A 16,768-nucleotide genomic window follows, 5' to 3' on the forward strand; every position below is an offset into this window, starting at 1 on the left:
CATGGACAACTATAGAGAAGGTGATTGAAGTTCAATATTAAGTATCTCGTATCCACAGTCCTGGTTGTAATGACTCGATTCGAGATTTTAGTTACTCGACTTGACTTGAGCTATTTTCATAAATAAGAAAAATGACTTGAATTGACCTCGAGACTGAATAGTGAACTTGAGTCCACACTGCGACTGGATCATTTGCACCCGACTTGGACTCGTGGGTTTAAAAAATATTCAACTTAACGATGAATGTGTTATAATTGACTTGGTTACGCCGCAATCCGTGAAGCAGACTATGAGAATTTGTCGATATCAGGCCAGTTAAAACTGAGGAGTTGAAGAGCATGACATGATAGATAACACGACTAAACATTATCCCAATCTACACAATTCCGATATCAAGAGTGGACTTATTTCTCACTGACCGCTGACCTACCTCTCACGTCTCTACCAGTTTAATAATCCAATATAAAGATATAAGACTTCTAAACCTTTCTGCCTGTAGCAAAATCAACCTCCAAAGCCCAATCTGAATTACAATACACTAACGGATATGCTGATTTTGCAGAAGTTCAACCTCGCAAGCAGACAGAACTCAATATCAAAAGTTTTATTTGGCGTGTTAAGAAAGACATTGCAGTAGTCCTCATCTGCATATGCGTGTCAAGTAGTAACTTGCTACATGATCCAGGATCGAGATATTTGAAACATTCCATTTGAATGCAGCACTCTTGCATGATCTTGCAACGTTAAGTCGAGTTCCTGCTTGGAGAAATTCGTTCATGCGTGACAGTATCGCAGCACTGGAACCATTCATGTCTCGTCATATTTGATGAGCCAACTGCTGTATTCGTTGCTGCATTTCTTTAGTAGCCAGCTGGTCCAGAGTCAAGAGTGAAAGACCAAGTTGATCATCCTAAATAAAAAGGTTTGTAGGTTACTTACAAATTGCACTTCACCGGAAGTTATCAAAGTGCGAAAACGATAGCAACACTGCAAACACATTAGCAATGGATAGATAGAAACTGCAGATCTGCAGTATGTACTGTACACTTGTACAGTATATGTCGCAAAAATCAGACAGAAATACAAACGTCTTATTCTTAGAGTCAGAAAGTAGGTTGAAGCAATTTCGAAGACAATTCAAAATGAAAATTTTGTTTACACCAAGAGGCTTTTACACAAGTGGCCACACAGAGTTTCGTGCAGTACTGCCATCACAGTCGTGGATAGCTGAATGAAGATCAAGCGAAGCACAAAGTCAATTCCCATTTGTGGAGAAAATTTCAAGTGAAAATTCATCATACACTTTTTTCAGCCCTTTTAATATACCACTTTAGCATAGCTCAAACTTGATAAGACTACGCTGAATTAGAATCTCCTTCCGCTGTTCATATATCATTCGAAATTTTTCTCTGGTGTGCGAGACAGGAGAGGTAACCGAGTAAATAGTGAAAAATGATGAACAGACAAACAACATTCTGGTTGGAAAAAGTTTGAAAATTACACACACAGCGGTGTACCATGACTTTGAAACTGTGGCAGTAGTCTAGACTCCAAACCACTTAATTGTAAACCACTTTATTGCGAGCAGACTCAAGCTACTTTGAGTACCGGGCCTTAGAATATTACATGCAACACGGAATTACTGATCAAGATAAGCCACCAAATAGACTAAAAACCTAAATCTAAAAGTAGTATCGTCAGATTCCTGGTTACCCTGGTGAACGGCTGTGCCATGACTCTCAAAAATCTTTTCGCGATATGAACGCATTCGTCGGTCGATAAATTGGTGACGTTGTCGCCGAGATGCTCCTGAATCCATCTTGGCAGCTTGCTTCTCTTGTCGCTTCTCGAAAATCTCTGAAATAGGGACATTCGATATAGATTTGGTGAATAGCATTGACTAACAATTCCCACTGTAAAAGAATGGAGTCGAGTTGCTGAAAAACGGGGACGGCGGCTAGCTACACATTTGTTCAAGAGTTACTCCAGCCCTAATTGTTATGTTCAAGTTGATCATTGTTTTTCGGATTTGTGTTTTGATTTTGTCCTATAGCGCTGCATGTTTTCCAAAAGATAACATTCATATACATTTTATGTGAAAGAACAAAGAAAGCTAATGTAGATAAACTTTGAGCTTTTACGTAGGTAAAGAAAGACAACAAGGCTGTGTGCCAGTGTGCGGTCATTTCGACATTCTTTCCATGTTAAAAAATTTATACATTGCATAACATAGCAGGGCATACACACAACAAATAAGCAATAGTTTTATTACTCGATCAATTTCTTGCTAGATGTCTTAAACAAATCGAAAAAGACAACTTGCTCTGCTCTAGTCAAAGCTCTTGGACTAGAGCGATTAGCAAGAAATACAGAATTCATCGATCTCATCAAGAGAATTTGCAATTCGCCAATTACCTTGTCTGCAAATACCATGATGCCGTAGTCGGTTTTACCCCTGATGACGCGTCCGACACATTGCGCGGCGTGCCGTAGGGCGTCGAAGGTCAAAAAGTCCGATTCACGGATTTGAAAATTCTCTCGCAGGTAGTCCAGTCGAGCGCGGAGTATTCTGCTTTGCGTGTAGACGTATGGTATGCCGAACATGATAACAGCTCGGCCGAGATGATGGGCTGCGGGTATAAACATGATTTAGATTTGATATAGCCGTGGATATCAGAGTCGGCAATCTCACTCCTTGGGGGATGGTTTCGCAAAACAAGAAAGAGATTAAGGAGCTGACATTATGAACATCGCCAAAGATATATGGAAAAGTGGACATAAGCTATCATACTTTGATTTCACCGCGACTGTATGCATAAAACTGTTGCAGTAGAATCTGTATGGAAAACAAAATTACTTGAATAGCTTGACTGAATAATACAAAAAAATTAATTATACTTAAGTATCATGGAGACGTAAATATTCTTTGTTATTTATGACCTCTGGCTTTAAGGAAGGCGATAATAACATAAGGGGGCGAGGAGTTTAAAAGTGTTAGAACCACTGATCTAGTCAATCAATCAAACTCCCACCTAGACATAACAAATAAACAGAGAGAAATCTGGAATAATGTGTTCAAAAGAGGCATGCTGCAATTTCGTGAATTGAAACTCATTGAGCGGCAGCTGTTCTTAGCCAAGAAGGCGACGGCGTCATCAAGACAATGGATTTAATAGAAAACTCACTGAAGTCAATCCCTTCCGACACCTTCCCGCGTGCAACAGATAGAAGCACCGCACCTCGTCCATTATTGCAAGCCTAAAGAGAATATAGGATTTGAACGCACGCAATCTGAACACTCTACAACAGGAGGGTGTGGAGCCCTTGGTCCGCAGAGAAAAGTTGTGCGGCCCTCACAGAAGTGTCAATTTCTAACTGTGTGCAGCCCGCAATACAGGTGTCTAATTTAGCTTGAGTTAGCACCGGGGAAGCTCAAGTGTTCAAGTCTTACAGTTCACACAACACAACGATCATTTATAAATGTATAAAGGATAAATCCACCGACCTAGCTTGTGCCAACAACGGTTATTGCATAATCTAAAATGGTAAATTGAGCTTAAGCCTGCTGCTCGACTTGATTATTCAAATTTTCATGCCGGTAACGTCAGATTTAGCGATACGATTAATGATATACAATTTTCATTTCAATTATGTACTAGTTGCTGACGCTTACCCTTGACGAGTGTCAGTCGAAAATATTCAGGTCCAGTTCAATATGAATGTGTCATTCAAAATAAATCATACGAGACACACCGTTTCTGTAGACTTGATGTGAAATGGGGCAAAGAGCGACATCCCAGACTTGTATTTTCACAGTCAAGTCGTTATATCACCAAGACAGGTTACGGTAGTGGCGCGGAAATTCTCAATACAGCAAGCAACGCCATGAATATCACCTCGTGGTATTTGTCGAGAGCCATGCTTGTTTCCGCCGCGTCCTGCGTCTCGATGAAGAGCAGTTTATTCTTTTGAATACTTTCCAAAATACCTTGTTCGTACCACGCGGCCACTATGTTTTCCTATAATGAAAGAGACATCATATGATATCTCTCTCTGGGCAGTGGTAAATACACTCTTACCATGTATACGTAAGAGACAAAAAAGCAGACGATACCGTCCGGTACCACTTTGCACATTGTCACGAGAAGATTCCCGTAATTTCGTATCACCGCTACGTCTTCTCTCGTCTCAAATTTGGAACTTATAGCCACCTGATCGTTACCTCTCGTGACCACCTTAAAATAGTATATTTTCACAAGTTTGTACTGAGAATGCAACTTTTAAGGTTGATGGTTACCATGGGGCACAGGCACTGCCTTGCCAAAGTCATGGTGAACGTGGCCATCGTTACCGGTTGAAAATCCAAGATTCTGGGATACATATCCAGCGGAGACAAGGTCTGTTGAATAAAGTTATGAATCTCCTGAAATCCGTACTATGGCACTGTCAAGATGATAGGCGCTGAACTCTGGTATACCTAGGAAATTTTTTGGGTATGCCGCATACCCAGAATTCGGTTAGGCCTGTAGGTGACTGGCTGGTGAATTGATCGATTTAGAAATATGCAATGTATTTCGTAGTGCTGCTGAGCACGTGAGCAAATCAGCAGCAATACATTCAGGCGCGTAGCAAAACCCCGTCTTTTTGAAATCACCATTCTGACGCAAATATTCAGTTGCAATTCAGTTAGTCGTATTTTATCTGTGTTGCGCACGCCAATTAGCGAGAAGCGTGTTTCCAATTAGCGAGAATCGTTTGAGCACAATGTAACGCAACGCGATCTCCCGCTGAGATTATTGCGAAATTGTCATTGATTGCTGCGCGCTCGGCAATCGTTGCTGGCCTGATTAATCGCGTCTCCAACAAGCCTAGTTCCGCAAGCTTGAAGAATCGCATCTGCAATAGGACCGGTGTGAACTATACCATCGCTGGCCTATACGATTGGGTCTGCAATAGGCCTGGTACGAAATATATCATCGCTGGCCTAACTATCCCGTCTCGGGCCTAGCATGCTTTGGCTCCAATATCTCGATTGCGATTAAAGATTGACATCGTGAAACTGAATGACATCGAATGTCCGCAAATATGCGCGTGTGTGATTTCCGCTAATACTTGAACATAACCATCAGAAGTTGTGTGTCTCGGCTTGGGTTATAAACGATGACAAAGGTTTGAACTCACTGAAATCGAGGCCACGTAATAAGCGTTGATAAGCGCGTATTTAATTGTTCATGTTCACTAGGGCTCTTTAAAAATGACTTTTTTTCTCAAATCGTACTGGCTACTTGATAAAATTATTAGGTTACCGAATTTAAGCCTACACACCAAATTTGGTTCAATTCCAACCAGTAGCCGCATTGCTACAGAAGAAAGTTTCTATATATTATATAAAAATAAATAACAAAAAGTTTGAAAATTTTCTTGTTCACCCCATGAAAGTGTTTGGTGGTCTATAGAAACGATGTTCACCAAATTTGGTTCAATTCCAAACAGTGGAAGCGGAGTTATTGAATATTCGAACACGACCCATTACGGCTATACAAGTGTACAGTAATAATGACTTGAAAGGTTCATATAGTTATAATGACTTGAAAGATTCACATTTATAACTTTTTTTGCGGCCACACGGAAAATGGTATACGAAGGAAGGAGAGGTAGGAGGAGAGGAGGAGATGCGAAATCTTTTTAAAACATACAATGTTCTAAATTCCAATAGATTAACCCTTTGCGACCGGCGGTCTAGTATACTAGACCGCGACTGTTTAACGCAGAGGAGTCGATATTTATTCCAAGATAGCTAGACCTGTATTGGTCATAAACGATTGCAACCGGTTTGTATGTATTGCTCTTATAAATCCGCATACATCCGACCATGTATAACCTAATGTGGCAATGTATATCCTGCTTGAAATGCAGATTGAACACGCAAAAATTTTTCCCGCAAAATTGAATTTGTAATGATGTTCGCGTGAGTGACCGCCTGAAATATAAACCATTGTATCTTCCGTTCTAGACGTCATATAACCGATTACAGTTATCTTCTATGACTTGTTGTTGGTCATACTATTCTATGAAAGTCCTTATATCGAAGATTAGCACGTAGAAGATGTTTCAAATTGACGTGAAAGAAGCATACCTTATTACGTGAAAATCATGGCTGCGTAAGATGACCTGACTCGTTGGGTTTCAAACAGATGTACAATTGCTTCAGGCAATAGCAAATTATACATATGGTTAGCCATTATCCTGGCATATTCATCAATATCCCTATCATGGAGCTTAGTTTTGTATGAGAAAGCCGACACCAGCCCTAACGCCGCACAAATAAGCGTGCGAGTTAGGCTATTTTTGTACCCGAGCCTGTGATAACAACATCATATAGAGGCAGTTATATATCTGTTTTAGATGGCACACGAAGTTACTGTTGGCTTCTATGACTACTGTTGATCATACATGGAACATTAGCGGTGTAGAATACAGTTCAAATTGATGCGAAATAAGGCAATATGTGTATACTTACGGATCCCTTGCAGTTGCAAGTTACATATAACAAGCAACTGGGGTTGATAACACTTCAATAGCATGGAGATGTATGCTAACGGCAAAATTGCCAAGGCAGTTACTATGTTATGTCGAACTGGACGCGTGTTGCCTTCAGCGAGAATACGAGATTACGTAATCGATTACTCATCGGCGGCGGCCGCGTGATTGTGCTTATCATCTGTACCTTTCCAAGATCGTAGCGCTGGGCTATGAAGCGCTATAGTAGCATGTAATGTCTCGTTGGAACGTAGGGATTCATGCGGAAAGCAATCAGGTGGTCATATACTATAAGAGGGCCTAGGTATGACGTCAGGGGATATAGAAGAACAAAATTGTATTTTATTTTCGAGAAATCGAGAACATTTTCTCGCATAACGCTATTCCCTCTGGCGCCTGAGCCGCGAGAGTATCTCAGATCGCTAGGCGGCTACTTCAGGTTTACGGCAATATATTGGGCGTCGATTTAAGCCATATGGATGACATTTTATCGTTTTTTATGTGGATGAGGTAAAATTTTGGTCAGGAGGCCGGCCGGTTACAAAGGGTTAATGGGGGTAAATCTACGTACAAATGGTATGCAACAAGGATCAGATAATCTTGCTCTTGTTACCGTCTCTATACGCATAAACATATGTCAGTTACCAAATATTGAAATATTAGGATAGATTTTATTCAATTCAGTGCCGATATGTGAATAATGACTTACTGACTAATTGGGGGAAGCGAATCATGAACAAATTTCGGCGTGAAGAAACAATATCAACAACATTCGAATGCATTCATAATAAGGGATAAGCTTATTACAATAGGGGTTTTAGAAGGTGGTGAAGTCGAGCTTGGTAAGGAGACACAGGACTCTGTCCACGCCGCTGCCAATGGAGGATATACATTCTTGGAATCATATTTTTCGTTACATTTCGATAAAACATTACTTTTGATATTAGGGCACATATTTGTGTTACTCTAAAAATCGACTTTCAATACTTGAATCGAATCATTTGAATAGACACTTGATACAAATCCAAGTACTCGGCTAGTTTTACCCACCAGCTCCTATTTATGAGACAAATACCGGCAAGAATAATTCTTGTACAGGAAGTACACTGTGAACACGGAGCTACAACACAAATCCACTTACGCCCGACGTAATTATAACAGACTGGAATCGTGCAAAAACAGGCTTTATCGCGATAGAAGCGTCCATGCAGCTGAAAAATGGAAAAGGCGACCTCTCAGTGAATAGCAACTCACAAGCGTCACAGATACCGACACACGTACCTGAAGTGCATTACCGGATTGAAAACAGTGGGGGCTTTGTCGCCGAATGGCTCCACCAAAATAACGAAACCTGCGTAGAAACGAATAGTGTTATCTGCCAACACTGTTTTTTTTTATTTGTTAAATATTCACAGAACAATACAAGTAGTCACTGCGAATTCTACTCAAGTGCAAGTTCACTAACAGGCTGTTGAATTTCTAGAAACACCCGAATTAAAAGTGGAAAAGACAACTATTGGTAGTTTCAAAAAGAGAATTACGACTTCATAAGTCGATCGCCTGTCAATGACCTTCAAAGTTGTCGAATTCCTCGCAATAATAATTAACAACAGCCAAAAGTGCGACTGACGCCACGCTATTTCCGTGACAATAAGACTCGTGGAAATATTGCAGGCCTACACAAATCTACTGTCCACTCCACTTACCAAGACTCCAAAGCGAAAAATCGCAATTTGGTTTTAAAAACTATCACATGACGAGAAGTCCAAAACAAAACCGCTCGAGTCGTAACCATTCGATTCGATACTTCCACCTGAACTAGCTGTGGAGCATCTCGAAATTTGCTACTGCTACTTGCAATTGAGAGGAGCTTCAAGGTCTTTTTTCGTACTCGTAAATAAGCATTAGCAATGAGCTCCATTATACCTGATGATTTCAAAAAACAAACCTTTATTGTAGGTGCTAACCAGCGTGGCAAAATTCGCAAGGAGCACCACCGGCGACAAATCGGCGAGTTGCGGCAGCTCCAAAGTCCGCAGCAGAGACGACATCCGCTCGGAACAGAACCTGCGATACGATCATGTGTTCAAAACGGGTTTTTTTTCGAACCGCACGTAATCATTCAACCTCAAGGGTTTCTTCGAGATGCAGACTTTGTCGAAGATGTCGTGGATGAACGAGACGGGCGACTCGCTGACGACGTGGCGCACGCGCAGCCTGGACTTGAGGTATTCTACAAAGCGTTTCATGAACTTGATAAAATGTTCCGAGTTACGAATGTTTCCTGGTACCGCCTCTAAAAACAAAAAATGAGTTGCATAATAAATAGGGAGATTCTGGCGGCGCGAGAGCTTTTGAATTGAATTCAGGAGTTACTACTTTAAATCTGTCGATTTGAAGGTAGCCAATAGCCATGGGTCCATTTGTCTCGACCTTTATGACAGTTATAGTTTTTGAAGTAAAGTGCTACTGCAGCTGTAGAATTTCATTCCTCTTCTCTAGTTAATAAACTGCCGACCCTTCGGCCGCAAGGCGGAAATTTGCCACCAAACTTGTCATTTTCTACCGACATCAACAGTCTGGTCTAGCAGGCAGAGTAACAGACTATTAGTTACAAATCAATTGGCAACGTTGCGTAAAATTTGCCAGACCACCATAGCCGATTTTCGACACTTCAGAAACACATCCTATATGCATTAAAAACGAATCCAAATTCGATTCATTTACGATCTAGCTAGGCGGGTGCAGAAATAACCTTACCTTGTAGCACCTCATCGGGTAAAATCGGATTTGAAAGTACCATGTCTGACGCTCGGGCCACGTTAGCCTCTCGCAGTCCGTCGACGAGTCTCTGGTACTCGTTTTGCAGTTTCTTGGCGTCTGTGTCTTTGATTCTGGCGCGATAAGTCATACGTTATTATTATAGCCAGGCAAAATCAAGTAGCCGACTATTTCGATTCCGAATCGAATACTCGAGCACCAGTCGCTATGACGTTATACGGAGTAAGAGCAAATTGAAAAGAACTTTCACACATTTACCTTTCTTGTAATAGCAAATATACTAATGTTAGTTACTTTTCAAAAAATAAAAAATTTTCTCATCTGCTACAGGGTTGTAATGACTCGAGTCACGATTTTTTGGTGACAAGACATGACTCGAGTTCTGTTTTCAATTGGTAAAATGACTCGACTAGTGCCAATTGTCAAAACTGAAAAGTGAACGTAATGACTTGGACTCGAGTCAAAACACTATGACTCGGATTCAACCCTCTACTACCGTGGTTCTTAAACTGGGCAGCGCACCCCCCTTGGGGGCGTGAAAGCATCTGAAAGGGGGCGCGAAGTCGCAGTTGACTGAAAAATTTTTCCCGCTCTGCGCGATTTACCTCCAGCTCGTGGTGTTTACTCCGTCTATTGCTCGAATTTCATATTTGAGAATTCTCTCATCAATATCCATAACCTTTAATGCCATCAAATTATCCGTTGGGATGGCAAGCATTCTCATTATCTCTTTAATATTTTGTGATATCACGATAAGAGAGGCTCAAAATTTTTCACTATCAAAAAGAGGGGGTGTTTATAAAAGTTTGAGAACCACTGTTCTACTAGCTGACTTGGACTCGGACTTGACTCGATCGTGAATTAAAAATGACTCAACTTGACTCGAGTCAAAACAACAAGTGAGATTGACTTACTACTCGGAACCTTGTGACTCGGTTGCAACCCAGACTTGCTAATTAAAAGTACGCCTATGAGTGGATCACTACTCCACGTTAGATGCTTCGGACGCTGTCAGGCTCAAACCGATCAGAGCTTCACCGCGTCAATGGTGAAAAGATAGTGTCCAAATATCAATTGCCGTCAATAAAATACTTCTGAGAAGAAATGGGTGTAACATTATTCATTACTGTACTTGACTCAAATCATTTCAATCAGTATTCGACTAAGATTCGTGCATTCAAATAGTTATGCTAGCGTGAAACTGGTATGACGTGCATAATACAAAAAAGTAGTTTTTGATTTTGATGATCTTTGATGATTAAACTGACGGTAAGATGTTACAAGTTTGCCAATAAATTCGCACAATTTCCAGGTCTTGGCACCGGCATTCACTTGACTAGCAATACGATTATGGTAAATGCATGCGTCCACCACAAGAAATCGAATGATTAGATAGGCTTTCATTACCCAGCAACTACCTCACCGTGGTTATTCCAAAGATTCTATCAAAATTATCAGAAACGTTGGCGTATGCCGTAACACAGTCAAATTTCACCTGAATAAATATGAGTGTCTTGGAGGTAAAAAAACTTCAATATACAATTGTATAGTATATTCATAATGAAATCAACCCGAATTTTTTCGACTGACACTTTTCAGTAGCCTAGTAATCGTCAGCAAATAGCAATACCCCTGACAAGTTCATTTCAATATGATTATACGATTCAATTGAATAAATTAATAAAATGTCAGCTCATATAAACTCGACAAGAAACAAGATGGCAAACTTACTTGCCAAGATGGTCTTGAAGCGTATTCAAGTTTGCGGCGGCGCGGTCCAGCGTTCTCCTGCTGATATTTATACTCATCGACTCGATACACACGTTATCTGCGACAAAAATCATTTCGTTCATGCATCCGGCCTATGACAACAGCCGCAAACTAAGCACCGATGTTGTGCGCCTCATCGAAAACCACGACAGAATTCTTTGCAATTTCCTTCGACACCAAATCGGCGATCTTCGGATCTAGCAGATAATGGTAGCTGTACACGACGATGTTGGCGTGCGTGATCTGCGACCAAAAAAGGTTTGCGAATCATTCGGTATAAACAAGAGGCTCGTCGTACACTGTATCTGGCGAGAAAGTACGGACACCATCCTTTCTTCCGGCCGTATTCTTTCAGGTCTTCAAGGTTGTAGATGCCGGCAGGCAGCGGTTCGTCTTTGCCGAACGAGTCAAAGTTCTGTGGAATTCAGGATAGGTTTATTAGCGTGTTCCTGACTTCCTGTCACTAGTTTCGAAAAGTGAGTATTTCTAGTTCTAGTTGCGCATTTCGAAAATCCAGTACTTTGTACAAATCTGATATACGCACATCATTATTTGACACGAATCACGATTGTCAACTTAACTGATCACTAGGGCAAGTTTTTGCAGCTTTCGCAACTTTTTTTACAGCTTCCTAAATACTCAGAGGTAATGTAGAGTGGTGTTTCAAGCTGTTTGGAGGAATCTTATATTGCAACTTTTTGCAACCTTTCTCCATTTATTCATACAACTTTTTTGGTGGATCATGCAACTTTTTTCGATTTTTCATGCAACTTTTTTCGATTTTTCATGCAAATTTATTCGATTTTTCTTGCAACCAACTTTTTACTGGAAAGATTTGGCACTTATATGTAAATAGATCGTTTGATTATTTCCGTGTCGTTTAAATTTGAGGTCCTTTCCGATTTGATGTGGCCTACATTCAGGCTGGACCGACGAAAAGTCTATTTTCACTGTCTCAACCTTTTCAGGCTATTGATTCTGTTGAAGTCGCCAACACCGAGTTTTTCTACAGTGCCCTGAATATGGATCGATATGAGTATCTCATACCATAATAATTTCAAGGAACTTGTCCATAAATGCAACTTTTTAGTGCAATTTTGCGAAAAATAAACGCAGCTTTTTACTGCAACTTTTGTGAAAAATAAATACAACTTTCCACGGATTTGACTGCAACAGAAACTTGCCCTACTAATCACTAGTCATGACTCGACTCGAGCCACGATGTTTTGGTGATTCGACCTGACTCGAGTCATTTACTTGAATATGGAAAATTCTTCGACTCGACTTGAGTCAATTCGTGTATCAACTCGACTTGTACTCGAGTCAATGCTTGCGGACCGCGACTCGGGACCTTTTGACTTGATTACGACCCTGATCAAAAGAGATATACCTCGAAAAAGTTGCATACGGGCACGGATTCGTCTTGTTCATGTCGCGAACGAACGAACGACGCCGTCAACGAATGGCAGTGGCTGTCAACTTCCTTGCCGTAACGGTGTTGCTTCACTTCAGGATGGATGCAGAGATTCTTTCTATTGAAAGACCAGACGTGATCAATGTAGTCAAGTAGAACCAAAAAGAAAGCAGTAAATTTCTTCTCAATTGCAAGTAGAAGTAATGATTTCAAAGACATGTCAAATTACTACAAGCGGAAGCAAAAATCGAACGACTTAAATGGACTCAAGTAGTTTCAAAATTGCAGGGTAGGTAGTTAAATGAGTAATGACACTACAAATAAGTGCAGGGCTGAAAAATATATTCAGCTACCATCACACAGAGGCTATTTCGACCCGTTTCCATGGTAATTCCACTTGATATAGCTGAAGAACATTCACATATGTCCTAAAATAAGTGCAAGTAGATTTGCCTAAGAAATTGTGCAGTAGGAATGGAAATACCGTTTATTAACCAGAAACACTTGAATAAGGCAAGTAACCTGCTTAACCCACTTGAATGCTCCAACAAAGTAGAATTACTTCATTACTGGCGAACTTTTTCGTAAGACAACTTGGAATCTTGGATCATAGGGTGATTTGAATGGGTCAATCAGAGACAGTGATAGGAAAAGCCGATTACCATTAGGGCACAGATGTAATACATGTGGAAGTCCGGTAGGTGTGTTGAAATTACATGTAAATTCCGAAACCATTACTTTGCATTTTGAGTTGTTTTAACCCTACAGACAGATATAAGGGCATGTGGATACCATGCATCTCCATCTCAGTACCATATACATAGTGTCAATATTACGCACATTTGAAAAACTAACAGCCAAAGATGCGTCTTGCAAAATTTTTGCAAATCTGAGTGCCATAAACTTCAATCCCAAACTACCACAATGTTCATCTGTTTTCTGCGAGCAGTTGACTTTTCAAGAACTCTAAATCATCAGCACTACTTCAGCACAGCTGGCGACAACGTTCAGTATCACTGTACAAAATCGTCTACCTGGAGCTCAAAGCGAGCGCAAGTATCTTCGGATCGCTGCCCATTGTCAGCTTGTAATATTCCAGTAAACGCTGCAGCTCTTCCACGACTTTTTCCAATTCCGGCACTGTTCGCGAGCAGTACACCAGTTTCCCGACGCTTTGAGGAAATTCCTTCAAACAAGAGACCTTTAAAAAATTTTGATTGCCGCACCGTGCAAATATATTTACCGACCAAGTGATAGGCAAGGATGAGAGATAAGAGAGTGACTGTTTTTCCTGTTCCGGAAGGCATTTCAAGTACGCCGTGACCTTTGGCATCAAGGGTTTTCTTTAACTCCATCATATACGAGTATTGCTCAGGGTATATGTACTCGTACGGAAAATACACTAGCAGACCGTCGACGTTGAGACTGAAAAATAAAATATAAAAATGCATAAATTTTGATATTGGTGGGCTATTATTAACATATCTTACATCATTCTGCTTCGTTGTAGAACGACGATTCCGTTGTCAGAATGAGTCAATGTCAGTGCTGCACAGGGCCTGTTTCTAGTGGACCATATTGGGAAGAGATTTATGTCTAAAATGCAGTGATTGATTAACGTCAACCACTGTGCTATAAAATAATAAACAATATCGTGAAGACATCCAGCTCAATCAGAATGATATCACACAATTAACACGGAAGGTTAATTTATTCATGGCTTATCAAAGATTTACTGGAGGACTCCATCGAGTCCATGGGTAGGGTTGTGGCAGGGAGGGTATTAGGCATAAAACTCCAAAAAAATCATTGCGAGGATAACTGAACGCTAGACCGCTGTGGAAACTCCCACAGACCTAAGAAGTCAAAGATCTACCAATGTAAAAAGGTGAATTTATGTGGCTGATTCTATAGAGAAATACCGCATTATTTACACGAGCCCAAAAATATGAAATCACCATAGCCATTAACTGTGTCACGGTCAATATTTCAGCATAAACAGTTGCCGAGCGTTACACAGGAATTTCAAAATGAAAGCGAAGAATTCGCAATGGCCAAATCAAAAGTCCACAGAATGTTAATTAGGCTACCATACAAATTTTCCCCTAAATCGCATGCAGCAAAGTTTTGGAACATGATACGGACAGTTAGGTCTACGTCATTCTATGGTGACATCTTTAATCCCGTCAATGTCAGGAATTTCAAGACCCAACATTTCAGGCAACATGGTGGGTTTCAACCACAAAACCAAAGGAGTCGGACCGAATAAATAACACGTCTTGCTGTGATAAAACAAAATACCGTCCGTAGTTTGAGACAAGTCATTTTGTAACATATCTTCCATCTCGGACTTGCTACATTTACAGTTCGGAAGCACTTTGAACTGGTAAGGTCCGCTATTTTTATCGTCCTTGACCTCGTCAATTTTGCTGCGCAACCAAAAGAATCGGAAATCTGTCTCGCAATCGTAAACGGGGTGCTGATTCCAGCACATTACGTCCAAAACGTAGAACGTTTTCTCGACTTCGCAGTAAATGCAGTCAAGCAACGTATATCCAGATGCTTTGCTTTTATTCCCGCCGGGTAAGTTAGACGTAAAAGTGCTGATACGATAACCGCTTTTTGTGTAATTTGAAGTGCGGCCTTGTGAGGCGACAATCAAGTTACGCCGGCCGACAGGGCATATCACCATTCTCCAGTTATCTTCGAAATCTTTAGGCACCTCTACCAGCCATTCCGATAACATCAATTGGTCTTTATACCTCTTTGGAGGCTTTACGCTTTTGATCGCTTCAATTTCCATTTCATCCGCGTTCGCTCCATCTTTCTTATCCTCTTCCTCCTCCTCCTCTTCATCCTCACTCCAGTCGTTTAGAGCGAGTTTTCTTGCGTGCGATTTATAATCGATTCTCTTTTGCTTTTGTAACTCTAAGTACCGTTGACGACGGGTGTCCTGGTCTAGACTGCTCGTGCGTTGCTTGTACAAGCTCTGGCGGGGATGCGGAGCGTAAATGCTGTTCGAATTCTTTGTAACTTGGAATGATGACGCAAGTGCATTTGTAAGGTCATCCATCATGGATTAATGTGACAGCTTCGATGTTATGAAGTTAACAAAATTCAGTAGGCTACTTTTTAGTAAGTTCTGAAATAACAATTCGGCCTACCGATATATTGGTCATTAATACGATTTATACAAAAGCTCTATATTTATCTTAGTAGGTCAGTCATTTATACAATTGCAAAATATATCAATTCAAAAACACCAAACGATTGCGATATGATGAAAAGATTGGAGGATGTCCACAGGCTTTAGAAATAAGGTGTTGGGTCTGTATGCAACTGCAAGCATATTCATAAATCTACATTAATAATATAGATAATTCGGAGAGTCTAACTTTGCTGGGACTATATTGAAATTCGGTGTTTCCTAACCTCAAATTTGCGGGCCTACCGTATATGTAAATTACTGTCCGCTTCAATTAATAATTCCAGAGCTTAGAGGGGGTCAGAACATCTCGTTAATCAGTGGACTACCCTAAATTACGCAATAAATATGTCATAACAAGTTAACTGGTGAGACACATTCGACAGAAAGTCCCGGGACATATTACACGGCATTGCCGCGCACATGTCAAGCTTTAAACGTAAAGCTTACTAGTTACTAGACTACTTGTGACTGTGAGCGAAGTCAAACTCAAAACACTCGCGCTGGCGAAAGTTCCTCTGCCGGTCAGTTTGTTTTCATATTATCGGTCAGGCGATGTCGCCATTACTCGTTGAATTTGACTGTAGATAACTAACCTACAGATGTTAGTTATCTATAATTTATCTGCGAATGCCACTGCCACTGCCAGGATGGTTTTGGAGGGTACCAGGACCACGGGTACATATCATCAGTATCACAGCCGAATTAGATGGATACCAATTTTATCAAATTTCGCGCTCGGCGAGCCAGTGGAAATATTGGTAAGTTACCATATTTTGGAATTCGGAAAGGACACTTCATCCTTAGATTATAAAATTATAAGTCAGATTATCGGGCAAGAAAACTGGTGATTCTCAAATTTGTACTAGAAATCTTGTTGTGTTGACTAAAAAATGGGCCATAATCAATGTTCCGTCTAATTTTTGCGCACACTCACCAACTCACCGAGAGAGATAGTGTAATGGTTATGCGTCCGGCTTCTCGAGCGGTAGGTCGTGGGTTCGATCCCCGGCCGGGTCATACCAAAGACTCGAAAATTGGTATCCGCAGCTATCCTG

At 40.8% G+C, this 16,768-nt stretch overlaps 2 protein-coding genes across 2 annotated transcripts; both read right to left on the reverse strand.

Moving 5' to 3' along the window:
- Positions 1–591: 591 nt before the first annotated feature.
- LOC145440750 (general transcription and DNA repair factor IIH helicase subunit XPD-like) lies at positions 592–14,133 on the reverse strand. The gene is made up of 19 exons (XM_080318490.1): positions 13,996–14,133; positions 13,753–13,930; positions 13,540–13,691; positions 12,482–12,623; positions 11,390–11,506; positions 11,211–11,334; positions 11,053–11,149; positions 9,301–9,434; positions 8,668–8,836; positions 8,489–8,607; positions 7,822–7,891; positions 7,682–7,751; positions 4,298–4,399; positions 4,080–4,235; positions 3,897–4,019; positions 3,186–3,258; positions 2,416–2,630; positions 1,714–1,857; positions 592–910 (listed from the first exon to the last, which is right to left on the reverse strand). The coding sequence occupies exons 1-19, from the start codon at positions 13,998–14,000 to the stop codon at positions 818–820; spliced, it is 2,283 nt and encodes a 760-aa protein (XP_080174616.1). The 5' UTR covers positions 14,001–14,133; the 3' UTR covers positions 592–817.
- On the reverse strand, positions 14,101–15,959 carry LOC145440751 (snurportin-1-like). Its single transcript, XM_080318491.1, has one exon. It carries the CDS (start codon positions 15,579–15,581, stop codon positions 14,664–14,666), a length of 918 nt encoding a protein of 305 aa, XP_080174617.1. The 5' UTR covers positions 15,582–15,959; the 3' UTR covers positions 14,101–14,663.
- Positions 15,960–16,768: the final 809 nt, after the last annotated feature.

This window comes from Botryllus schlosseri, chromosome 6 (genome assembly GCF_051294905.1).
Source record: "Botryllus schlosseri isolate E-star chromosome 6, Bs_hap1, whole genome shotgun sequence".
NCBI classification, from domain to species: Eukaryota; Metazoa; Chordata; class Ascidiacea; order Stolidobranchia; family Styelidae; genus Botryllus; species Botryllus schlosseri.

Excerpts from the sequence above, each read along its gene's own strand:
- LOC145440750 (XM_080318490.1), bottom strand. Across the intron at positions 11,335-11,389 it reads ACTTTCTCGCCAGATACAGT|ATCACGCACGCCAACATCGT; the intron begins GTACGACGAGCC and ends TTTTGGTCGCAG. Across the intron at positions 7,892-8,488 it reads GGTTAGCACCTACAATAAAG|GTTTCGTTATTTTGGTGGAG; the intron begins GTTTGTTTTTTG and ends GTTTCTACGCAG.
- LOC145440751 (XM_080318491.1), bottom strand. The coding sequence starts at position 15,581 with ATGATGGATGACCTTACAAATGCACTTGCGTCATCATTCCAAGTTACA.